This window comes from Odontesthes bonariensis, chromosome 7 (genome assembly GCF_027942865.1).
Source record: "Odontesthes bonariensis isolate fOdoBon6 chromosome 7, fOdoBon6.hap1, whole genome shotgun sequence".
NCBI classification, from domain to species: domain Eukaryota; kingdom Metazoa; phylum Chordata; class Actinopteri; order Atheriniformes; family Atherinopsidae; genus Odontesthes; species Odontesthes bonariensis.
This window is the reverse complement of record NC_134512.1, coordinates 40,956,517-40,983,748: the sequence shown is the minus strand read 5'-3', so window position 1 is coordinate 40,983,748 and position 27,232 is coordinate 40,956,517. Positions and strand designations below refer to the sequence as shown.

Sequence of the window (27,232 nt, the reverse complement as noted above, 5' to 3'; positions counted from 1 at the left end):
CTGTAAGATATTTTATTACACCAACACAAAGAAAATACCAAGATACAAGATGTTGGAGGGGATGCGGGGAAGAAAGAGCTGCTCACTTCCATGTGTTCTGGGACCGCTCACATATGGGACCACACTGGCAGGAGGTAAAGAACGGGATGGATACAGTTTAGGGGACGAGCATGCCATTCACATTTGATGCTCTTTACATGGGAAGAGGGACGGAAAGGTTGTCAAGATCAGCTGATAAATATATGTTTGGGATCATGACGGTGGCTAGTAGGGGTGGGGAAAAGAATCGATTCATGTACATATCGCGATTTTTTTAATGGGATGTGTTGCCTCTAAGGCATTTATGTCATTTATCTGTAACGTGTCGTTTAAAATTATTCATTTATATCTGTTGAAGTTAAAAAGAACAGTAGAAAGGTTTAAAAAGGTTATTAAGATGATTTTATTTTGATAACTGAGTTACTTATGACGTCACTTCCTGACAGCGCACCTGTGATCGTGACTTCCTGTTTATGTTCCTTCCTTGTGTGAACTGAGAGTGAGGCAGACATGCTAGGTGTGTTCTGAAGCCATCTGAAGCCATCCACTTAGAAATATTGTACAGGCAACGCCGTAAGTACATATAACATGATGTTAAATGTCTTAAAAAACAATAAATAGTGACAGTTGTTTAAAAATATATATATTATTTGTAATTAAAAGGACATTTTTGCCTATGTTATTTACATGTTAGAAAAACGTTCTGCTGAAGATAATTACAGTAATTCAATGTGCTTATTCATATTTTAAGTTGTTTAAAATGCAATATCTGTTGTTTATTTACAGTTTTCACCAAATGTCATTGAAGACCTTTGAGTAAATGGTCAACTCCACTACGACTCATGTTTTCATTGGACACGGTTTAACTTGGTGTTGAATCGGAGTTGTTACACTCTGAGTGAGAACACTACATGGGATGATTTTAAAAATCGATTTTTCTCCCCTGAATCGATTATTTTACGTCATATTCGTGTCCAGAAAAACTTCTTCATTTCATTACATTAAGTTATGTTAAAACTAGCTCACATTTGTGCTGTGTGGACATTTCAATTAATTTTGTAACTGTAAACTTTAAAAAATGCTGTACATGTTAAGAACCTCTCTTTGTCTGAGTTGAAATAAATGTCAGCAGCTGGACTGACTGACAGACTGATGTGCGTTGTTTATGGGAACGACATTCATTCTAGAAGTTTATGATTCAACTTGTTTGATTTTTAATGAGGAAGAAAATTGCAATTACTGGTTATATCGAATCGCAATTATCAAGAATCGGGATACAAATCGAATCGTGACCAAAGCATATCGTCCCACCCCTAGTGGCTAGCAAAAAAGCCCTTACTAGGAAATGGATGAAGGCAGAGGAGCCTAAAAGGGAAGATTGGGTTGACGTAATGCACAATATTTATATGATGGAAAGGTTGACATTTTCCATCAGATTAGAATCTGGCAAATTTAAGAATTACTGGAAAAATTGGTTGGACTTTGTTCCACCATTGAGGTCAGATTTTGTTGAATAAAACCCCGGGGACCACAGGAACCCTTACATGGCTACAGATTGTACACTGGAAAAAAGCTAAATCTTACCAAGTATATTTTTCTCACTGAGTATCTCATTACACTTAATATCAGACACAGCTGCCTAACAAGCACCATTTCAGCCAGATATAGGGACTTGTTTTAATACAATACATCTGGAATATCTTGTTAAGTGAAAAAGTCTTGAAAACAAATTGTTATGAGTCACATATCACATGAAACAAGCTTTTCTTTTACATGTGAAGAGGTTTTTAAGCTAATTTCAAGATCACTTTTATCTCAAAAGTCCCAAATATCACATCTTATTTCATGAAATCTTGACAAGCCAATTTTTACTAGTTCCATTGGAAGATTTTTTTTGCTTATTTCAAGCAAAAACGTCTTTTATTTGATGTTTTTTTTACTTATTTTTGGAGGGGCATTTTTTCCAGTGTATATGGTTAATTTGCAGGTAAATTTAAAGGAGAAGATAAATGAGGAAAATCAGGAGACAGGTTGGAAGAACGAACAGTAAATGCCGGGTACTGAAAGTGTTCGGGCAGGTTGAAGTATATAAAGGAAAGAAATGTTATAATGCTTCAATACAGATACAGAATGTGGGCACACTAGTTTGTTGAATACGGGAAGGATATTGTGAAAAATGTGGAATTGTGGTTGTTCACCTGCATGGGAAACAAAAACTCAATAAAAATTAGCAAATTTAAAAAAATAAAAAAATCATCACGGATACCCACCAGAGGAGAGGCGGAGGGGGAAGGAGGACGAGTCGGAGCAGAGCATCTTCCTGCGAGCGGAGCGGCGAGTTCAGCCTCATACAGGAAGTAGTTCAGCGATGGCAGGAAGTATCCAGGTGCGGGTTCGGAGCAGCGCCGACCAATCATGTTGGGCAAACAGGGACACTGTCCGTCCTCCGGACAGCACCTGAGGAGACAGCATGTCCACGTCTTCTGTTTACTGTCACCGGACACGAGATGTTAGACTGGAACTACTACGCTGAGAAGACAATTCAACTTGGCAGCGTTTACAGATGACTTTGGTTCTGTCGACTCCGCCGTCTGGAAGAACTTTAACATGAAAATGGCCGAGTAAAAGCCTGTGAGCAACAGACTTTTACAGAATAAAAGCCTGTGAGCAACAGACTTTTACAGAATAAAAGCCTGAAAAAAATGTTTAAAAAAAAAATGCGTTAATGCCTGATCAAATATTTATACTAACTTATTACTAATTTAAACTATCAGGTAACATCACCGCTACAGGTGTGAAGCTCACAGAGCTAACCGGCGCTACTTCCGGTTTTACTTGTTTCAACATAAAAGCACGTATTTCAAAATAAATTTTAAAAAACCTCCTGCATTTATAGCCAAGTTGAATTGTCTTCTCAGCGTAGTAGTTCCAGTCTAAAATATCACTTAAAGGGACAGTTCGCCTCTTTAAAGGGACAGTTCGCCTCTTTAAAGGGACAGTTCGCCTCTTCTGACATGAAGCTGTGTAACATCCCATATCAGCAGCATCATTTCTGAACATCTTCTTACCCCCTGCTGCGTCCTGTGAGCAGAGTTCCAGCCTCGTTTTGGTGCTGATGAAGGTAGTCCGGCTAGTTGGCTGGGGTTTAAAAAATAAAGCCTTTTGCTTCTCAAAACAATATGCGTTCAACAGAGTAATACATTTGCATCACAAAATGTTCTCCAGGAAAAAGTCAGAGCTCACTTCGCTTGGCGCTATTTTTGCCTCCCTTGATATCAATGCGTCCAATGTAAACTGTGCAGACCGAAGAGCAGACCGACTCCCCTGCTTCCGAGCAGTAAACACCGTAACAGGTGCAGCTATCGCTAGGTGGCTAGGGAGTGCTCGGTCTGCTCTTCGGTCTGCACAGTTTACATTGGACGCATTGATATCAAGGGAGGCAAAAATAGCGCCAAGCGAAGTGAGCTCTGACTTTTTCCTGGAGAACATTTTGTGATGCAAATGTATTACTCTTTTGAACGGATATTTTTTTTGCGAAGCAAAGCGCTTTATTTTTTAAACCCCAGCCAACTAGCCGGACTACCTTCGTGGAACGCAAAACGAGGCTGGAACTCTGCTCACAGGACGCAGCAGGGGGTAAGTCAATGTTCATAAATGATGTTGCTGATATGGGATGTTACACAGCTTCATGTGAAAAGAGGCGAACTGTCCCTTTAAAGGCAAAACACACAACTGATAGCAGCAAGTCATTCAAGGAAACAGACAGTGGAGCGAGGCTTCTACATAAAAACTACAGAAAGATGCTGATGTTAAAAGTGTGTTTGCACAACAAATGTTATGGCACTTTCATTCATATGGCAGCACATTTAAAATAAAGCTAAATGCTAAAAGCTATACGCTACTTTTGGATTCATTTTTGGATTCTGCGTACAAATGAGATTAATCGTGATTAATCAGGGAAATCATGTGATTAATTAGATTAAACATGTTAATTGTTGCCCGGCCCTAATTGTCATTCATTCAAACGTTTCAGAAGGCAAAATAAAATCCTACATGTTGCTGTGAGCTCCGCCGATGTCACAGTCACAGGGTGAACATCTGGTCCTCGACTTTCCCAAACCCCAGAAACCTGCCTGAACACAATCCACAAACACTCATCGGAACATTAAATCAGCTCAACAACAGATTCATTTCCCCGCTGGAAACTTTAGAAACACACTGAGCAGGTTACCATTAAGTTTAGGAATCCTAAAGAGTCAACACCTTCATGCACACATGCAGTTTAAGTTTCTTCTGGGTTTATTGATGTAGATCTGAATTATAATGATCTATCCATCATCTTCCTCTCATCTGAGGTTGGGTCATGAAGACCAAAAGGAGACGTTTCTGTGATCTGCCGCTGCAGAAAAACTAAAAAGCTGATAAAACTGATGTTGTAGCTCATCAATGACATATCCCAGACCTAATAATCCCCCAGAGAATATTTCACTTTGCAATGCATACATTGAAAATACAGCAGTTTTTGTGTGCGTGTTTTAACAGAAATTGGTGTTTACCTCATATACACTGGTATTTAGAGGGTTAATTTTTTGAAAATAATTGAAAACTTGGTGGAAGTGGAAGAAAAGATTTATGGAAAAAAAAGTTGACAAAAATATTAACATATGGTATTTTGGGGATCATTTTAGAAGGGGACAAAAATGTCCCTTTTCAGAAATTAAGGAGTTTTTTTTTTTTAAATTAGGCATAAAAACAAAATTAAAAATCCCTAAAAATCAATGTTGTTGCTAATCATTGACATATCCCAGACCCTAATTATCCTACACAATAATTCCACTTTGCATTCCATAATTTGAAAATACTGGCACCTAAAGGCTTAAAATTTGGGCTAAAAAGTTCAAATTGGCATCTAAAGGGTTAATTACTTTTTTTAATAATTGAAAACTTGGTGGTTATGATCAGAACTAAAGTGGAATAAAATATTTATGAAAAAAAAGTGGAAAAAAATATTAATGTATGATGTTTTTAGGTCATTTTAAAAGGGGACAAAAATGTCCCTTTTCAGTTTTTTTTATAATCAGGCATAACAAAAAAATTAAAAATCCCTAAAAATCAATGTTGTTGCTAATCATTGACTTATCCCAGACCCTAATTATCCCCCTCAACAATTCCACTTTGCATTCTATATATAGAAAATATAGCAGTTTTTGTGATTGTTTTTTTTACAGAAATTGGCGTTTACATCATATAAACCAGTATTTAAAGGGTTAATAATTGAAAACTTAGTAGTTATGATCAGAACTGAAGTGGAATAAAAGATCTACGAAAAAAAAAGCAGAAAAAAATATTAACATATGATGTTTTTAGGTCGTTTTAAAAGGGGACAAAAATGTCCCTTTTCAGAAATTAAGGAGTTTTTTTTCTACGCAATGAAAAATTGCATTGTATATGATGTTTGTTTGAAATTTGAAAAAATAGTCAGAAATGCACAACTGGACCAAATATGATGAGTATCACTACCTACAGTGTGAAATTAGAGGAGAAAGTTCACCCCAAGTGGAGGAAAATGTCCCCATCAGGGATATAAAGTTTAACTATTGCTCGGTACCACTTTAGAAGAGAAGAATAAAGAAATGAGGGCCGTATCAGGACATTTAAAAACCTACCACACATCTGTCACACATCTGTCCGGCTGTGAAAGGCTCACATTCACATCTTCCTGTCAGCGGATCACATGACCCAACACTTCCCAAACCATGACACCGACACTCTGAAAAACAAGGACAGACAGACATATGGGACACAGGAAAGCTTCTAAAGAGTCAGACCCAAAAACCATCCGTATGGTTTTCCATTCTCACAAACTGTCACTCATGAAAGAGTTCCTGATTCTTTAGACCAGGGCTGTCAAACTCGGGCCAAAATTAAAAACTTAGACAAAGTCGTATGCCAGCCTTGATATTTATTGAAAAATTTTTTACAATTGAGGAATTTTTTCCTTCTTTTCAGATGTAACAATTAACTTTTTCATATGGAAGTAAACTTGAGTTTTGCTTAAGCATTTAATCTGGAACAAGCAAAGCTTTACACTATAAACATGTGACATCAAATGTTAAATAGAAGACACATCTGTGGCATTAATTTCTTAAATAAAATGTTTAGCTATTTAAATTAAAATTAAAAAATTAAATAAAAAATTAAATTAAAAATTAAATTAAAAATTAAATTAAACATTAAATTAAAAATTAAATTAAAAAATAAATTAAAAATTAAATTAAATTAAATTAAATATTTAAACAAAAAAATTGACAAAATATAAAAATTTAAAAAATTTAAAATTTAAAATGTTTAAATTTCAATGGTAATCTTTTTGCACAGTCTAACAATAATAAAAATAATCATTTTTGTGAACAGATATGCTGCTCCCCACCAGTCTATAGAACAATTGGAAGCATACAGAGGGGGTACTTTGGGTCCTGATTGACACACCAACGCACCAGCAGAGCATTATGGGATTTGTAGTATTAGCTGTAGTGGTGTTGTAGTATTACCAGGAGCTGAGAAGTGTTTATAATCCGACCCTTTCTACCTCTGAGCTCACAGAACTGATGTCTTCTTCTACTGTCATAATTCAGCAGATTCATTTTCTCTCAGTTTAAATGAATCTGAACTCTTTATTTGCTGCTTCTTTGTCTGTATCCACTCATGGCTAAAACTTTGTGCACGTGGGTGTAGTTTCACAGTGACTAAAATTTATAAAACCATATGTATATTTATTTGTTTATTTATTTTATCAATTTTTATCTTGTCTTTTTGGTCTTTTATGATTTTATAATTATTCATTTGTTTTATTGGTGGCGTTTTCTTTGAATTATTTTGATGTATTTGATTGTAAAGCACTTTTTTTTAATCTGTGAAAGGTGCTATATAAATTAAGTTGACTTATTTATATGTTCTGTTTTATAAAGCTGAAGAGTGCATATTTCTGCCCCTGAACATGAAACTACACAAAGCTTTATGCATCTGGCCTCGAAGCCAAAGACACAAACAGGATGCTGCCTCAGATGTCAGAGGTCAGAGGTTAAAACAGCTTAAAACAGGTTAAAACAGGTTAAAACAGCTTAAAACAGCTTAAAACAGGTTAAAACAGGTTAAAACAGGTTAAAACAGTTTCTATTCACCTTGACATCCAGCCGGGTCGTCCTGCCTCAGACCGAAGAAACCGCATTTGCAGCGATCGCAGCGTTGACCTTCAACGTTTTCTTTACACAAACACTGACCGCTGAGAGCGTCGCACAGACCGCCGCCATGAGAGCCGGCCGGGTCGCAGTCACATGCTGAAACATCATCACGTTACATCATCACGTTACATCATCACGTTACATCATCACGTTACATCATCTCGTTACATCATCACGTTCAGCACAGGAAACAGCTTTTATCACCAATTATTTCACCCTGCGGAAACATTTAGAGACTTTGATCTATGGATCTGTGAGTCAGTTTAAAACGTTCAGCATTTACCAGAGATGGGGACTCGAGTTTCTCTGATCACTCTGGTGTAACCCTAACCCGTAATGGAGAGGAAACGTACGTCTGCAGGCGTGCGGGTCTTCCAGCGCTCTCTGGGGGTCTTGGTACCAAAATGGCCGACAGCGTTCACACTGAGGCCCCGTCCTGTCATGGAGGCAGCTGTCGCACACGCCACCGCTCACACCGCCAGAGGCGTCATAACGAGCTGCGTCAAAATGGCACGAGTCTGAGTGACCGTGACAGTCGCACCCTGAGAGACAAAAAAAAAGGGTTTAGGGTTAGGGTTAGGGTTATGGTTATGGTTAAGGTTATGGTTAAGGTAAGGGGTTAGGGTTTAGGGTTATGGTTATGGTTATGGTTAAGGTAAGGGGTTAGGGTTTAGGGTTATGGTTATGGTTATGGTTAAGGTAAGGGGTTAGGGGTCACGGTTTATGGTTAGGGTAAGGGGTTTAGGGTTATGGTTAAGGTAAGGGGTTAGGGGTTAGGGTTAGGGTAAGGGGTTTACGGTTAGGGTAAGGGGTTAGGGGTTAGGGTTAGGGTAAGGGGTTTACGGTTTACGGTTTACGGTTTACGGTTAGGGTAAGGGGTTAGGGTTTAGGGTTATGGTTAAGGTAAGGGTTTAGGGTTATGGTTATGGTTATGGTTAAGGTAAGGGGTTAGGGGTTTAGGGTTTAGGGTTTACGGTTTGGGTAAGGGGTTAGGGTTAGGGTTAGGGTTATGGTTAAGGTAAGGGTTTAGGGTTATGGTTATGGTTAAGGGGTTAGGGTTTTAGGGTTATGGTTAAGGTAATGGGTTTAGGGTTATGTTAAGGTAAGGAGTTAGGGTTTAGGGTTATGGTTAAGGTAAGGGGTTAGGGGTCACGGTTTACGGTTAGGGTAAGGGGTTTAGGGTTATGGTTGAGGTAAGGGGTTAGGGGTTAGGGTTATGGTTAAGGTAAGGGTTTAGGGTTATGGTTAAGGTAAGGGGTTAGGGGTTTAGGGTTATGGTTAAGGTAAGGGGTTAGGGTTTTAGGGTTTACGGTTAGGGTAAGGGGTTAGGGTTTTAGGGTTTGCGGTTAGGGTAAGGGGTTAGGGGTTTAGGGTTATGGTTAAGGTAAGGGGTTAGGGTTTTAGGGTTTACGGTTAGGGTAAGGGGTTAGGGGTTTAGGGTTTACGGTTAGGGTAAGGGGTTAGGGGTTTAGGGTTATGGTTAAGGTAAGGGGTTAGGGTTTTAGGGTTTACGGTTAGGGTAAGGGGTTAGGGGTTTAGGGTTATAGTTAAGGTAATGGGTTTGGGGTTATGGTTAAGGTTAGGGTTTAGGGTTATGGTTAAGGTAAGGAGTTAGGGTTTAGGGCTATGGTTAAGGTAAGGGGTTATGGTTTAGGGTTTAGGGTTACCCTTAAGGTAAGGGGTTATGGTTTAGGGTTTAGGGTTATCCTTAAAGTGAGGGGTTAGGGGTTAGGGTTAGGGTTAAGGTAAGGGGTTATGGTTTAGGGTTAGGGTTAAGGTAAGGGGTTATGGTTTAGGGTTTAGGGTTATCCTTAAGGTAAGGGTTTAGGGTTTAGGGTTAATGTAAGGGTTTAGGGTTAGGGTAAGGGGTTAGGGTAAGGGGTTAGGGTGAGGGGTTAGGGTTTAGGGTTTAGGGTTATGGTTATGGTTAAGGTAAGGGGTTAGGGTTATGGTTAAGGTAAGGGTTTAGGGTTAGGGTAAGGGGTTAGGGTTTAGGGTTATGTTAAGGTAAGGGGTTAGGGTTACGGTTAGGGTTAGACACACAAGGAGGGGAAATGAAAGAGGTGAAGGGGTAGTTGTGTTCTGGTTCTGATCTCAGAGCATCATATTGGGTTACCTGGTGGTTCTAATGAACTGTAACCTGTCCAGATGTACCTGCCTGTAACCTGATCACAGCTGGGATAGGCTCCGCCCACCCATGACACCAAAGATTGATGAAGGTTCAGAAAAGGGATGGATGGAACTTACCACCAACCCAAATACTCAAACACACCTCAGGCTTTTTATTTCTGACCCACATGTGTTAAAAATGTGCCACTGAGACATTCCTACTGCGCTGATAACTTTTGTTACAAATACAAACTCCATCAGATTAATGCAGGAGTTATGTTGTGAGCTGCTGTTAATCAGGAGCTAAACAAAACTGTTTGTTAACTGTTACATAAATACTTTAAATAATCTTTTTTTTCTGCCCTTAAAATGACTCTTATGACTGTTTCCATGGAAGTGAAACCCAGGAAACAGCAAAGAAGACCCGGGACTGCTCCATCAGGCAGGAATGGGACAACATTCCTCTCCCAAAGGCCCAGATGTTTACAGGTGTTGTTAAATGAAGAGAGGAAACATGGACCCGTCCCAACTTTTATGAGACGTGTTGTTGGCATCAAATTGAATTAAAATGTCTGTTTTCTATGTTCTTTTGTGAATAAAATGTTTAACAGATTTTAACTCTTTTTATTTGCATTTTAAGGGCTCAACATATTTTAATTTGGGGTTGAGTGTGTGAGCAGCTGAAAGAAGTCGTGATACATTTGATTTACTTCTGCAGATGTTGGCTGCGTTTTCTCCTCCAGGCCCCCAGGGGGAGTCGTGGTGGAAGTCCCGACACCTTTCACAGTTGTCTCCAGCGGTGTTGTGCTGACAAACACATCGACCGTGAACCTGGAAGCAGAAAACATCCTGAAGTTCTGAGTATATATTACATAATAACATAATCGTAAATATGAAGAAATGAAGCAGAAATGATCATGAATGAAGATCTGAACTTTCAGCCGTACTCTAATCTAATCAAAACAAAAACAAACTGATGAATAAATGAAATATAAATTAATCAAATTGAATAATATTTGTGTCTTTTCAAACAACCTTTCTTTGTTTCATTAACCTGCGACCTTAACGAGTAGCTTATCCGAAGCACAGAACGGGGATTTATGTCTGCTTTGCTGTTAATTCACCTTAAGTCTTCTTCATCTCTCAGGTGAGCATTTCTGAATTTGACTGCAGAGAATTCATTTGTGTGTTAAATTCCCTGTCAACACATAAGGTCAACAGACGCTTTAACAAGGAGATTAGTGACAATGTTAGAAAGAAGATGGTTTATTCCTGAGCAAAACACATTAAAGGGGAACACACTCATGGAAACTAAGACCGAGGTAACCATGACCACAGAGGGTTAGTCACCTTTGTTTAGGATTAAATACTTTAATCTGCACAATGACCAACAGACTAATTACATCTGGGATCTCTTTGTTATGCCGGTCGGGCCGTAATGGCATCAGTTTCCAGCCTTGTGTTTAGCATGAAAGATCAGACTTGAGTTTAGAATAATCAGCAGTTATGAGTACAACTTTATTCCTACTTTACTTCAGCTGAAGAAGCTGAGAAGTCTGTAACTTAAGGCCAGACACTTAGAATAATAGATATCACCATGAAACTTCCTCAGTGGATTACTTACACAATTATAAAAAAAAATGTATTACAAGTTTTAGAAATGTGTATGTTTAATTATGCAAATTATGCATTGTCTAATTAAATATGCGCACATTTGCATATATTTCCGGAAGATAGATCTGAACATGTGATAAAATTTTGTTTACATACAAAATTACAGAGGGATTTCAGAATATCTGCTTTAATTTCCTAGGAAATCAAAATATACTGTCCATATTCTAAAAAAAACATCGATTTTCGCCATATTTTTTAATTATAATGTCACATAAATCAGGCCAGGAATGATTTATCAACAAATCCTTCAGTAAGTATCTTCAGAATACTGCTAAGTGTATAACTGGAGAGTTTGGTGTTAGTAGGTGCTCCATAGGCTGAGATACTGATACTGGAAAAATACAAAAAACTGATTTTGAGAAAACGGCATTTAAAGATTTAAAGACATGGTTGGTAATCCTGTTCAGAAACACATTTTGTAATACTGGGTGAAATGGTCCGTCTATCCTGAGAGAAATCTATACAAGATGTATTTAGAAAAAGGGACGAAAATAATCAGAGCTCTGTGGCAGCTGCAGGACTGAGAAAAAGCTGACCAATCCGAGATCAGCGGGACGCTGATCTCGGATTGGTCGCCTACAAAAAACCAATCAGATGCCTCTGCTTTCTGCCTACGCCCCCCTCTGCCGGCTCCCTGCTCCATGTGCGCACGCGGTTCTACCGGCTTTGGATGAAGCTCTGACGGAATGGGGAGGGGGGGGGGTGGAGCTTAGAGGAGAGGACACTTTCGAATCTTGCTAGCTCTCTTGCTAGCCCTCTAGGATTACCTACCATAGCTTTAAATAGGGGAATTCATTTTGGTAAATTTGGGCGAAACGTACTGCTGCGATTAAACAAAATGTGATGAAATAAACATTTTAATTTATGTTTTAAAATAACACATATTGAAGGAGTAGACTGGCCCAAAATCTAAAAATTGACCACTGCATGAAATCCCTGTTTTTGCCCGCCGTGTCTCGCATTAATTACCATCTCTTCATATTAGGGACGCCTGGGTTTCTCTGCTAAAGCTGCTGCCCCCACGACCCGACCCCCGGAGAAGATGATGGATGGATGGATGGATGGGTGATCAGATAAACATTTGACTGAAACTCGACCATAAGAGGACAGAGATGGACTTTCCTGGTGGAAGCATTCAGTCGTATTCCAGTTGGGATTTTAAAAAATGAGAAGTTGTGAAGATAAATTTAGCTAAAGATGAATTTAGCTAAAGATAAATTTAGCTAAAGATAAATTTAGCTAAAGGTAAATGTTCTCACTGGGTTGACATGTACATTAAAGCTGGGACCCACCATGCCCGGCTGGGTGTAGACGTCCCCCCGTCCCCCGTCCTCGGGCTCACACTGGCTGGCGTGGCCGTTACAGAAGCAGCTTCCTCGGACCACCATGTTGTAAAGCGAGTAGTAATATTTATCCTGAGGGTTCCTGCGTCTCCGGGCGAGCAGAGTGTCGCCCAGCGTGAAGAGACGGGTGAAGTTCACCCGAATGTTCGTCAGACTGATCAGATCTGAGGAGGACACATTCTCATTCAGTTTATGTAATGATTTAATCACTTTTAATCTGTTCTTACTTTGCCATGAAGTTTATGAATGCTGACCTTGAATGTTTGGTGCATATGGGTTTTCTATTTCAAAGACAGGGTCCAGAGCTTTCAGCACCACCTAGTGGACAAACAGCAAACTTCATCTGAATGGGAGATTTATATATCAAACACAGGATGTGTTCATAAAATTTAGATTGCACAAATGTGAAATTGTTTCTAATTTTTAATTAAAATAAATAAATAAATACAATTAAATAAATAAAGATGTTACAAAATAAATAATAAATAAATAAAATGTGAAATTGTTTCTAATTTTAATTATAGAATAAATGAATAAATACATAAATAAATAAAAAATAAAAATAAATACAATTTAAAATATTTTTATTTAAAAAAACTGTTTCAGAGTTTTATTGTCTTAAGTGTTAGTAAATCATTTCATGACCATTCAATCACTGAATTTGTAGTTCAGAAGTCTGTATGGAATACTAAAGGTGGTACCTCTCCACCAGTGGACGGTTCGGATCCGGAGTATCTGCCGTCACAGACCACATCATCCACGCTGTCTGCCAGTTCGTGTGAAACCGAAGGGAAATGAAGAGCACAGTCTTCTGCAAAGTAACGAAAAACCTTCCAGGTTCGACCGAAGTCCTTTGAGCGCTCCACCAACATGGCCGCCGGACGGAAACTCTGCAGAGAGACGGCAGCGAGAGGCGAGATCTCAGTGTGAATCCCACTCAGGCAGGAGGTAAAAAAACAGCAGGAACTGCCCCTTTCTGGAAAAAACATGTTCATGTCGCACTCAAATATGTTAAAGATTTATCACTTCAGAGGGACAGTTAAGTTCAGGGTTTACAGCTTTGGGTTACAACATGTTTGTAGTAATAAAAGAAGTATAACGATGTAATAAAGGTGGGATGTTTATGTTATTCATTACAATAAGTGACCCTTCAGAAAACTGGAAATTGCTGTATATTCATCCCTTATGGACAGATATTATTTTGTTTCAAGGTATCAGCTTATGTGTAAAAAACAGGTTTAATGTGTTTTTACCAGAGAATAAAGAAGAAGAAGCACTTCATCACCATCGTTATTCCATAAAGAATAATGATTTGTTCTCAGGTTTAAATCACATTAGAGATTAATCTCTGTAATTACCAGTTTTAACATTAACATTTTGGAAACATTGTGTTGTTATTAACACATTTATGTGACATATTAACAGATTAAATCCCCATATTATTACTAAATCATTACTATAACAAACACTTTTTCCTGGTTTAAATTGGTCATTACCTGCCATTAGTGCCAGGCTATTACCTCGTTGTTACTTTGGTTGGATTATTACGTTGTTGTTATCAGCATATTACCCCAGTGTTACCATCTTATTGCATAAAGGGCAGTTTTCCATGAATAAACCATAGAGCTGCTGGACAAGTGTACAATTTCATTTAACTTTTATGGTTTTATTGGTATAATAATGCAGAATGTATTAGAATAACTGTGAATAGCTAAACCAAAAATATTAATTCAACTGCACTGTAAGATGATGATGTGACTTTTCCAACATAACAATATATCATGATATATTTTAAACACCAATTTTATGTTCATGCCAATCATTTTACAAACCAAAGTGTGTGATTATGGGGTTATAATGTTTTATATGTTTATAACATAAACATGTTTATAATGTTTTTGCATTTCACTCAGCTGGACAGCCGCCACAGATTCAGACCTTCAGCCTGTAAACGTTTTCTGGAGGTCAGGCTGGAAACATCGAGTTACTTACCTGTTAAAGCACTCAGTAAAGAATTTACCTGTAAAATAATAGTAAAATACAGTTATTTTACAGTTATTTTACAGTTATTTTACAGCAACTACTTTTATTTATTTTTACAGTATATTACTGTTTTTGGATTACAGTACATGATGGAAGAATAACTGTGTTTTAGTAGTTTTACAGTATTATAACGTATTTTGGATTTGGACATCAATTCATTACAAACACTGTTTTATGCTGTTAAATTACAGTTATCTGCTGGTATTGTTAAATGACTGATTTGACTGTTAATTTACATGTGAGGGATGAATATTCAACAGTATTATATAATTATTGTAAAATAGTCGGATACTGTTGTAAATCCACATTAACTCTTTCCAGTGCACGTTGTGCACGTTGTATAACATCTTCTGCATCTCTGACCCTGTTTGTAAGGCTGGTTTATTCTGGTTTATTCTGGTTTGTTTCAGGAGGTTTTCCATGTATGAATTGTGCCTCTAAGGACAGGAAATGTTGCACAGAATGTTCAGCCGCTGGAGGCGAATCTGATTCCATCACAGTCCAAATAAAATAAACTTGACTTGGCTCGTCCAAGTATTCTGTACAATAACATTGGCTGCGTTCCAGTGTTTTTAAGCCTGATGCCAGAGCCCGGGAGTGTCTTCCACTCTGTGGAACACCTGAGATCGTTTTCTCTGTAATAAACATGAGAAAGCTCATAGGATGCTCGTTTATCTGTTAGAACACATTTCTTCTTTCTGTTCAGATAAAAACGTGTCTTTGTCCTCTGTGACACATTAAACCCAGACAGATCAGACTGACAGGAGTCCGAGTCCCACCAGTGGTTAGCTATGGGAATCGAGAACCGGTTCCCAGTGTTTCAATTCCTTGGAATCGTTTGGCGATTTTGCAAACGATTCCCTTATCGATTCCAGTGGGCGCGAATGACGTCACCACGCAGCGTTGCGTGGCGAGTCCAGCGCAGCCAGCAGCCAACAGTAAACATGGCGCCCAAGCGGTACAAACGCTGGAAAGTTTGGTTCCACATCCCTAAAAAAGACGACAACAGGGCAACTTGCAAAGTGAATATTTCACCAAAGGGAGGAAATACTACCAACATGCAATAACTATGAATGAATGATTAACGTTGGTGAATCTGAACCCAGCAACGTTAGCAACGTTAGCATGTCCTCGGCTAACACTTCAGGTAACTAACTAACAAACACTGCCTATCATGTTAGCACCATTTGCCTGATTGTAAAAGCTGCTGTTAGTAACGGTTAAGGCTAAATGAATGCCTTCTCAGGCATTACATTTAGATGAAATCATGAGAGACAGAGCCTGACTGGCTCAGAGCCAGAGGCTGGTGGTACTACCCCCAGTTCACCTCTACCTCCAGCTTCTCCTTTCACCAGAGCAGGAAGAGTTAAATTACCCAGGCCAGGATAGACCAATGTGGACCTCACCGTTGTTGGGTTTGTGAGGTCACGACTCGTGTTACTTCTAAACTAAACAGAGTTGATGCTAATCGACCGGTTTGTTGTCCTTTTTCTCCAAATGAGAATCGATAAGGGAACCGACAAAGAACCGAACCGTTAAGCAGAATCGAAAATGGAATCGGAATCGTAAAAATCTGATCAATTCCCATCCCTACCGATGGTCAGAACAGGTGGAACAGAAACCAAAGCATGTTCAGATGTTACCTTGAAGGTCAGGACCAGGTGGCTGAACTGGAACACGGTCTCCAGGTCCAACTGGATGCTGACCTGCTGAACTCCTGCAGACAGCAGAGCAGAGGTCATGCTTCTGACCTTCAGGAGAACTAGCCCCTCTCTGATTGGACGGTTTCCATCTTACCGTTCTCAGACTGCCACCATTTCCTCTCCGGCTCAAAGGTCGTGATGATGTTCTCCACGCGGTGGCTGTTTGGGTTTCTGAGGGGGTCGTAGGGCAGCTGAGAGTCACAGGTGAAGCATTTCTGTTCCCCCTGATGCACAAACACAATCACTGCTGGGTTAGGGTGACACAACGTCAAAAAGTCCAGCCTCAACCAATGAGAAGGGGAATGCAAGAAGAAGAAAACCTGCAGTAATGAGCAGCAGAGGTGGAAATAATCCTCAGAGAGGGGGAACGGTGTCAGACAGGAAAATGGAAAATCAGGCAAATCAGGACATGTTTCAGAGGATGAAACAGAAAACTCCTCAAACACACAAAGAAACACACTCCTCTCTCCCATTTATCCTCCATAACAAACATATTTAAATATGTAAACTGGAACATGTGCCCTGTGTCTCAGAGCCGCGGCTGACCTGCAGGTAACCGATGATGCAGTAGCGCTGAGCTCCTTCCAGGCCGCAGGTGGACGAGGCCGTCAGCCGAGCGGCTCGGCCCACCATCAGATCCCCCAGCTGGGGGTTACAGGAGCTGCCCAGGCACGGGTCCTGGTCCTGGTTCTGGTTCTGGTTCTGGTTCTGGTTCTGGAGTTCGGCAGCAGGGAGAAAAGCTGCCGGGAAAAGTCAGTCAGGGTGAATCAAATCCTTCAGTTAGAGGGAAAATCAGCAGATTACAGTTTAACAGAGAAACTTCTATCACCACGGTTTCATCAACCCTGAGATAATTAGGATGTTTTTACTGTTGCGTGGAAGTGAAAACAAAGCAAACATTTCTCACTCTTATTTAAACAAGTTAGTGGGAGAACTGGTCTCGCGATAATTCACCGTGAGAAGTGGAAAGTCTCGCTGGTATCTGTGCCTGTCTCTAGCACGTTTGAGTCTTTTGTCTGTGAGCTATCTGGTCCCACTCCAACCATCATTGCTGCTGTCTACCGTCCCCCAAAACCCGAAAAGTGACTTTTTAACTGACTTTGCTGATTTTCTCACCAAACATAATACTGCTTGGTGATTTCAATATCCACATGGACAACACCAATGTGCCTCTCACCAAAGACTTCCCCTCCTGCCTAGAGAGTTTTGGATGTCAGCAACATACCCGCCCACTCCAAAGGACACACTCTAGATTTAATCTGCTGCTCTGGCGTCACCCCAGCTGATGAACTCCCCATAACTGACCATTTTCTCCTCTCATTTGCAGTGAAACTCACTCTCTCCATCTCTAAAACATCCCGTCTCATTTCTTTCCAGAACATAAAGAATATTAATCCCTCCACTCTCACTTCAAGTATTCACTCTTCCTGCCTCCTTGACATTAATAATCTGTCCACCCCCGATGACCTGGTCTCTCATTACAACACTGGTCTCCATAAAATATTTGATTCCCTGGCTCCACTAAAAACAAGAGCCGTCTCCTTCACCGTCTCCGCCCCCTGGTTCAACCCCGATCTCCGACTCATGAAAGCCAAAGGATGACAACTTGAACGACTCTATAGAGTAACCGGTCTCACTATACACAAAGAAATGTACAATAACCACATCCTACGCTATAAGGACTCCAACCAAAACTCACTACTACTCCAGCTTAATCACTGCCAATCAAGGTGACTCTACGTCACTTTTCTCTCTACTCAATGATACCATCAAACCCCAGGATCCCCCCCCTCACCTCTACACAACCTCCTTCTGCAATGCCATCATGTCATTTTTCTCAGGAAAGATCAAGAACATCCATCAGAATCTCGGATCAATTCCTCACCTCAGCACCTCAGCTGACCTTCCCCCACCTACACACTCATTCTCCTCCTTCCATCTCCCACTCTCTCAGAAATCACAGAGCTCATCCGGAAATCCAAACCATACACCTGTCAATTGGACCCCCTCCCGACCCAACTTGTCAAAACTTGCCTCCCCTCTCTGGTTCCCCTCATTTCCGCTATCATCCACACCTCCCTCACTACTGGAACTGTTCCGACACCTTTCAAAACTGCTGCCAATACTCCAATTAGGAAAAAACCTCCAACTTTAACAACCTCCGTCCTATCTCCAATCTACCCTTCATTTCCAAAATCCTTGAAGAAACAGTTGCCTCCCAGCTCCATTCTCACCTATCCCACAACAATCTGTATGAACAGTTCCAGTCCGGTTTCCGCCCACTCCATAGCACTGAAACAGCACTCATCAAAATGAGCAATGACCTCCTCATGGCATCTGACTCTGGACTGCTCACCATCCTCATCCTCCTTGACCTGAGTGCAGCTTTTGATACCATCTGTCCAGTGTTAATTTCGTCAGCTTTTTTTAATTTAGTCTTAGTCACAATGTCGAAAATCAATTTTAGTCTTAGTCATATTTTAGTCATTTTACTCATTTTAGTCAACACTGTACATAATAGAACTTCTCCACACACGGCGGCATGATCAATAATCATTATCATGCAGGTTGTTTTGTTGTCCTTCGCGTTGTAAACGAAATGGCTCCATACATCCAGGCGTTGTTTTCGCCCAGCTCCAACAAACCGTATACCGGTATCCGAGCCCGACGCCATGACTGGACTGCAAAGTTGAACTAGCTACGGTTAAGTTATTGCTAGCTACCGGCTACGTTACTTGACATGGGAAGGGCCTAAACTCAACTGAACTCGACTCACTGATTGAGCCGCGGGAGGCACTGTGGGACAGGCGCCGTGCAGGGACAAACAGGGCAACAGCGCGTAATCTTCTACGAAGTTCAAGAAACACTTATATTAACAATTACAAATTACAAATTAATTATAAACAATTACATTTTTTAATGTCCATTCGTCCATGGCTTGTAAATTTCGTCTTGTCTTAGTCTCGTTAAAGCAAATCTTTTTTAAATCTCGTCATATTTTTATTTTCTGGAAGAAATTTTGTGCGTCATCGTCTCGTCATCGTCACGGGAAAAAAGGGCGTTAACGAAATATTTTCGTCATCGTCCTGGTTGACCAAATCAACACTGCATCTGTCACACCACCCTCCTCAGCAGGCTTTCTTCCATTGGCATCACCCACACTCCCCTGGACTGGTTCACATCGTACTTTTTCGGCCGCACTCAGTTCATACAACTCAAGTCCCTCAAATCCACCCCCTCCCCCGTCACCTCAGGTGTGCCCCAGGGCTCTGTCCTGGGGCCCCTCCTCTTCATCATCTACCTCCTTCCCCTTGGCCATATCTTACGCAAATTCAACATCCACTTCCACTGCTATGCTGATGACACCCAGCTCTACCTCACCACTAAACCTCCGTCCTCTCTCCCGCCCACCTCCCTCACAGATTGCATCTCTGAAATAAAAGCCTGGTTCACTCAAAACTTCCTCCAGTTAAACAGTAGTAAAACAGAGGTTCTCCTCATTGGCACAAAATCCACTCTATCAAAAACCAACAGCTTCCCACTCCTTATTGACAGCTCCTCCGTCTTGCCCCCCCCCCCTCAGGTTAAGAGTCTGGGTGTCATCCTCGACGGCACACTATCATTTCAATCCCATATCAATAACATTACCCGGTCCGCCTACTTCCACTTAAGAAGCATAAACCGCCTCCGTCCCTCCCTTACCCCCCCCCCCCCCCACACACACACACTGCCGCCATCCTTGTCTACAGCCTCGTCACCTCTCACCTGGACTATTGCAACTCTCTCCTCTTTGGCCTCCCTCAAAAATCACTCCGCAAACTTCAACTGGTCCAGAATTCAGCTGCCCGCATTATAACAAAAACCCCTCTATCCACCACATCACCCCTGTCCTTCAGCTCCACTGGCTCCCGGTTCAGTTTCGCATTCAGTACAAAGTTCTCCTGGTAACATTCAAGGCTCTTCAGAACCTGGCCCCCTCATATCTGTCAGACCTCCTCCATGTTCCCTCAGATCCTCCTCTGCCATACACCCGTCTCACCACCAGGCGGAGCCTCTATCCCCCCGACTTACTGACTCACTCCCCCATTTCAAATCACAACTAAAAACCCGTCTGTTCAAAATTGCTTATTCTGTTTGAGATCAACTTCCTTGTCCCAGCATCTGTTTGTAACAATCCATGTTCTGTCTATTTGTGATATTGTTGTGTTTTTATCTACTTTATGTACGGTGACCTGAGAGTCCAGAAAGGCGCCATCTAAATTAAATTTATTATTATTATTATTGTTATTATTATTATTAAGTGAAGTGAGATGTTGTAACAGATGTGCTAACAGATGTGCTGACAGATGTTGTAACAGATGTGCTGACAGATGTTGTAACAGATGTTGTAACAGATGTTGTAACAGATGTGCTGACAGATGTTGTAACAGATGTTGTAACAGATGTGCTGACAGATGTTGTAACAGATGTTGTAACAGATGTGCTGACAGATGTTGTAACAGATGTTGTAATAGATGTGCTGACAGATGTTGTAACAGATATTGTAACAGATGTTGTAACAGATGTGCTGACAGATGTTGTAACAGATGTGCTGACAGATGTTGTAACAGATGTTGTAATAGATGTGCTGACAGATGTTGTAACAGATATTGTAACAGATGTGCTGACAGATGTTGTAACAGATGTGCTGACAGATGTTGTAACAGATATTGTAACAGATGTTGTAACAGATGTGCTGACAGATGTTGTAACAGATGTTGTAACAGATGTTGTAACAGATGTGCTGACAGATGTTGTAACAGATGTGCTGACAGATGTTGTAACAGATGTTGTAACGATGTTGTAACAGATGTTGTAACAGATGTGCTGACAGATGTTGTAACAGATGTGCTGACAGATGTTGTAACAGATGTTGTAACAGATGTGCTGACAGATGTTGTAACAGATGTTGTAACAGATGTGCTGACAGATGTTGTAACAGATATTGTAACAGATGTTGTAACAGATGTGCTGACAGATGTTGTAACAGATGTGCTGACAGATGTTGTAACAGATGTTGTAATAGATGTGCTGACAGATGTTGTAACAGATATTGTAACAGATGTGCTGACAGATGTTGTAACAGATGTGCTGACAGATGTTGTAACAGATGTTGTAACAGATGTTGTAACAGATGTGCTGACAGATGTTGTAACAGATGTGCTGACAGATGTTGTAACAGATGTTGTAACGATGTTGTAACAGATGTTGTAACAGATGTGCTGACAGATGTTGTAACAGATGTGCTGACAGATGTTGTAACAGATGTTGTAACAGATGTGCTGACAGATGTTGTAACAGATGTTGTAACAGATGTGCTGACAGATGTTGTAACAGATGTGCTGACAGATGTTGTAACAGATGTTGTAACAGATTCGCTGACAGATGTTGTAACAGATGTTGTAACAGATGTGCTGACAGATGTTGTAACAGATGTTGTAACAGATGTGCTGACAGATGTTGTAACAGATGTGCTGACAGATGTTGTAACAGATGTTGTAACAGATGTGCTGACAGATGTTGTAACAGATGTTGTAACAGATGTGCTGACAGATGTTGTAACAGATGTTGTAACAGATTCGCTGACAGATGTTGTAACAGATGTTGTAACAGATGTGCTGACAGATGTTGTAACAGATGTGCTGACAGATGTTGTAACAGATGTTGTAACAGATGTTGTAACAGATGTTGTAACAGATGTGCTGACAGATGTTGTAACAGATGTGGTGACAGATGTTGTAACAGATGTTATTCAGAGAGACAGGAAGCAGGGGCAGAGAGAGGAGGAACAACACGCAGCACAGGGCCGTCCGATGCGGGACTCGAACTGGGCCGGAAAGTAATCGGCGGATCCACCAAACATGGAGAAGGGTACGGAACTTTCAGGCGAACAGAAGGAACTCACTGATGAGGAAGATGAGGATCATGTTGGGATCGCAGATGTTCGGGTGGCCACGTATTCTTCTGCTTATTCTGATGGAGAAGGAAAAGTTTGTTAATCTCAAGACATCATATAATGTTGGTGAGAACTTGATGAGTGGAGCTTTAACTTATTGCGTGGTGGCTGATAAGAGATCAGATGTCACCGTATAACTAACAAGAATGACAGAATCCACTGGAGTTTCTTCAGCTCAACATATTCAAATTTAATCTGGACCAACCCAGTTTTCCCCTCGAACAAGATTCAACTCAGTCACCAGGAAGATATGTTGCAATTTTATGTTTTAAGGGCTTCACAACTCTGTCTGTTGCAGCTATTTTACTTTTTATTCAGGTGTGAGGATTCAGCATTTTTCTGAAACCTAAAATGGTGAAAACTTTTCCTGACATGGGGCTGGTAGAGCTGGGCGAGTTAACTCGTTATTATCGCATTAACTCGTTAATTATTTAACTCCGATAAATGTTTTATCGTGCATTAACGCAGGTTTTATTTAAAAAAAACTTTTTAATTAGAAAAAAATTTACAATTATTATTTTTTGTGCTTTTGTGCCTTTAATGGACAGTTCAGAGAGACAGGAAGCAGGGGGCTGAGAGAGGGGGAACAACATGCAGCACAGGGCCGTCCGATGTGGGACTCAAACCGGGGCCAGCTGCAGCGAGGACTATAGCCTCACACGGGGCGCCTGCTCAACCCACTATGCCACGGACCGCCCCCGTTTTATTATTTATTTTATTATTGTAAAAATCTGTTGCTCACAGGCTTTTATTTTGTAAAACCCTGATAATCAAAGCCTTTTATTTTGTAAAGGTCTGTTGCTCACAGGCTTTTATTCTGTAAAAGTCTGTTGCTCACAGGCTTTTATTGTTGTAAAAGTCTGTTGCTCACAGGCTTTTATTTTGTAAAAGTCTCCTGCTCACAGGCTTTTATTCTGTAAAAGTCTGTTGCTCACAGGCTTTTATTTTGTAAAAGTCTGTTGCTCACAGGCTTTTATTTTTGTAAAAGTCTGTTGCTCACAAGCTTTTATTTTGTAAAGGTCTGTTGCTCACAGGCTTTTATTCTGTAAAAGTCTGTTGCTCACAGGCTTTTATTTTGTAAAAGTCTGCTGCTCACAGGCTTTTATTTTGTAAAAGTCTGTTGCTCACAGGCTTTTATTTTGTAAAACCCTGATAATCAAAGCCTTTTATTTTGTAAAGGTCTGTTGCTCATAGGCTTTTATTCTGTAAAAGTCTGTTGCTCACAGGCTTTTATTGTTGTAAAAGTCTGTTGCTCACAGGCTTTTATTTTGTAAAAGTCTCCTGCTCACAGGCTTTTATTTTGTAAAAGTCTGTTGCTCACAGGCTTTTATTTTTGTAAAAGTCTGTTGCTCACAAGCTTTTATTTTGTAAAGGTCTGTTGCTCACAGGCTTTTATTCTGTAAAAGTCTGTTGCTCACAGGCTTTTATTTTGTAAAAGTCTGCTGCTCACAGGCTTTTATTTTGTAAAAGTCTGTTGCTCACAGGCTTTTATTTTGTAAAAGTCTGTTGCTCACAGGCTTTTATTTTGTAAAAGTCTGCTGCTGTGGAACAGGAAAAGAAAGTAATCGGCGGATCCACCAAACATGGAGAAGGGTACGGAACTTTTACTCGGCCATTTTCATGTTAAAGTTCTTCCAGACGGCGGAGTCGACAGAACCAAAGTCATCTGTAAACTCTGCCAAGTTGAATTGTCTTCTCAGCGTAGTAGTTCCAGTCTAAAATATCACTTAAAGGCAAAACACACAACTGATAGCAGCAAGTCATTCAAGGAAACAGACAGTGGAGCGAGGCTTCTACATAAAAACTACAGAAAGATGCTGATGTTAAAAGTGTGTTTGCACAACAAATGTTATGGCACTTTCATTCATATGGCAGCACATTTAAAATAAAGCTAAATGCTAAAAGCTATGCACTACTTTTGGATTCATTTTTGGATTCTGCGTACAAATGAGATTAATCATCCATGGGACTATGTTTTTAGTTTTAGGTTACTCTTTGGTTTTTAGTCTGTAATGTGTTTTGCCCTCACATTGTCACCAGCTGCACTCACTCTCCAATCACTCCCAGCCCTCTATTTAGTCTCCCGTCTGTTTGTCGGATCTTTGCCTTCGTTTCTTGCCTTACATGTCGTACTTTCCCATGTTCCACGTTACCTGCCAAGCTAAGTATTTATTTATCCCAACCCATGCCAAGTCTTTTTGTTTGTTTATCCACAGTTAAGTTTTTCATATCCGGCTCAGCCGCGCTTTCTGTTGATACTTTGTTTTTTTTTTTTGTATAATAAATCCAGTTTTCTTTTGAAAAGTCTGCATCCGTGTCCTTCCCTACACCCAACCCTGACAAATCGTGATTAATCAGGGAAATCATGTGATTAATTAGATTAGCCTTGTAGCACCCAAGCATATGAACAATCATTGAAAAAAATCCTTTAGGCTCTTCTTGCATCTTTTTGGGTGGAATAAACCAATTTTTGATCATTTTAGCCCATGTTGCATATTTGCAGCTGTGGGCTTTCCTGATTAATTTTGTTCACAAAACCAAGTCATTCTCTGCCGATCGTTTGGCAAAAAAGGTTTTAGTGAAAGTTCAGCAGTACCTGCTGCTACCACAATAAGATGTATATAATAAACCTTTATTGAACATTCTTAATACAAAGTGCGGAACGCAACCATCATAAACTTTCCATTCAACAACAAATCAAACAGATTTCACAGATCTTTGTTGTGAAAAAGTGAAGCACATATAAAATGCACAAAATGTCATGTTAATAAAAATGTAATGTAAAAAAATATTACACATTAATTTAAATAATGTATGTAAATTTAAAAAATCAAATAATGTAATATAAATAAAAATATAATGATAATAATAATAATAATACATTTATTTATATAGCACCTTTCATACATAAAATGTAGCTCAAAGTGCTTAATGTAATGTAATGTAAATAAATAAAAAGCTGCATATCTGCAGCTGTGGGTGCTGCAAGGTTAAACGTTTTAATCGTTGCCCCGCCCTACATAAAATGTTCTTCAGGACACAGATTTTCTCTTGGGTTGTAAATTCAAAGTTATCTGACTCGAAGGCATAAAGTAAATCCAGCTTGTGTGCTTTGGATAAGCCCTGCAGACGGATGAGTTTTGAGTTTTCATTCAGCAGTAAACTGCGTCCCCTCGAGGGACTGATGAACTTTGAGAGGAATGTTTGGGCCTCCGCAGTAATTTGACTGAACTGCTCTACAAAAATCCTACAAAATCACATCTGAACCACAGCAGACACATTTCATTCCAGAGACGCTGACAGATCCACATGTGCTGGATACAAACATCTGGAAACAGACCCAAACTGTCAGCAAAGCCACACTGACTCGTCTCAGTCTCAGGGCTTCATCATTTCTTTCTGAGGAGGAACATTCAGATTGTAGCCTGAAGCGCCTCTTACTGTTCACGTGGACGGACTCACGTGCACTAACATGTTGCTTCACCACCTGCTGTACATCATAAATGCTCTTTTATTATACTGCTACAGAAACTGTGAACATCTATGAGGGATGGAAATGTGATCATACTTTCAAACACTCGATTTCTAAAGTCATTGTTTGTCTGTGAAACCCGCCCGCCGTTACTCTACATATGTCACATAGATACCCTGAGATCGCATTACCCACCTGCACTATTCTCCAAATCTCTGAGTGAGAACATCTAAAAATGATAATACTTAGCTTATCTGGGATGGTTTCCTGGTTTTCAAACATGAACCCAGCAGGATTGTCTTACAACCTGGTGAAATTGAGCTTATTCTAGAAACATAGCATCACTATAATTAAACATAAGATCAATTTATTTCAAATCATTTAGTTGGTTAGTTTGATCCCAAACATTTCCACATATGTAAGTGTCCTTAACACTGAGCCCCAACAACCTGGAACTGTCACGCCCACGGGACTCTGCCATGTTTTTAGTTTTGTTTCATCATGTTTTCAGGTCTTGGTTTTGAGTTTTTAGTTTTCCCCTCACTTCCATGTTCAGTTCGTTAGCTTCACTCATGTCACCTGTTCACTCCCCACCAGCTGCACCCACCCACTGATCCCGGTCCTGACTAAGTTAAAGGGACAGTTCGCCTCTTCTGACATGAAGCTGTGTAACATCCCATATCAGCAGCATCATTTCTGAACATCTTCTTACCCCCTGCTGCGTCCTGTGAGCAGAGCTCCAGCCTCGTTTTGGTGCTGATGAAGGTAGTCCTTGATATCAATGCGCTCAGCCACCTAGCGATAGCCGCGCCTGTTACAGTGTTTACTGCTCGCTCTGCACAGTTTACATTGGACGCATTGATATGAAGGGAGGCAAAAAAAGTGCCAAGCGATGCGAGGTCTGACTTTTTCCTGGAGAACCATTTTGTGATGCAAAAAACCTGGAACCTAGTGAACAACATGGAACCTAGTAAATAACTATGACAAACTTTTAAATAATCTGTGTAACTTCAGCAAGTCAAATTGAAAAACCTTAAGCTGGAACTTGTCTGTAAAGATTTCTAGTTTTCTATCCTGTCGGGGTTAGGGTTCTTGGGTTCGGGTTCTTGGGTTCGGGTTCTTGGGTTTGGTTCTTGAGTTATGGTTCTTGGGTTCGGATTCTTGGGTTTGGTTCTTGGGTTCGGGTTCTTGGGTTATGGTTCTTGGGTTCGGGTTCTTGGGTTATGGTTCTTGGGTTCGGATTCTTGGGTTTGGTTCTTGGGTTATGGTTCTTGGGTTCAAATTCTTGGGTTATGGTTCTTGGGTTCGGATTCTTGGGTTTGGTTCTTGGGTTATGGTTCTTGGGTTAGGGTTCTTGGGTTATGGTTCTTGGGTTCGGATTCTTGGGTTATGGTTTTTGGGTTATGGTACTTGGGTTATGGTTCTTGGGTTCGGGTTCTTGGGTTTGGTTCTTGGGTTATGGTTCTTGGGTTCAAATTCTTGGGTTATGGTTCTTGGGTTAGGGTTCTTGGGTTATGGTTCTTGGGTTCGGGTTCTTGGGTTTGGTTCTTGGGTTATGGTTCTTGGGTTATGGTTCTTGGGTTATGGTTCTTGGGTTAGGGTTCTTGGGTTAT

General features: G+C 40.2%; 1 protein-coding gene across 1 annotated transcript in view; it reads right to left on the bottom strand.

The window, feature by feature from the left end:
- The window catches only part of lamb4 (laminin, beta 4), a 94,993-nt gene extending 77,543 nt beyond the window's left edge, over window positions 1-17,450 (bottom strand). Inside the window, exons 1-13 of the mRNA XM_075471235.1 lie at window positions 17,378-17,450; window positions 16,699-16,892; window positions 16,247-16,376; window positions 16,093-16,166; window positions 13,108-13,296; window positions 12,661-12,724; window positions 12,356-12,570; window positions 10,100-10,220; window positions 7,634-7,822; window positions 7,221-7,376; window positions 5,706-5,809; window positions 4,093-4,172; window positions 2,310-2,496 (exon numbers count right to left, since the gene is read on the bottom strand). Of these exons, the coding sequence (XP_075327350.1) occupies window positions 2,310-2,496; window positions 4,093-4,172; window positions 5,706-5,809; window positions 7,221-7,376; window positions 7,634-7,822; window positions 10,100-10,220; window positions 12,356-12,570; window positions 12,661-12,724; window positions 13,108-13,296; window positions 16,093-16,166; window positions 16,247-16,376; window positions 16,699-16,892; window positions 17,378-17,450 (1,776 nt within the window). The remainder of the gene's footprint in view (window positions 1-2,309; window positions 2,497-4,092; window positions 4,173-5,705; window positions 5,810-7,220; window positions 7,377-7,633; window positions 7,823-10,099; window positions 10,221-12,355; window positions 12,571-12,660; window positions 12,725-13,107; window positions 13,297-16,092; window positions 16,167-16,246; window positions 16,377-16,698; window positions 16,893-17,377) is intronic.
- Between the last annotated feature and the right edge of the window lie 9,782 nt (window positions 17,451-27,232).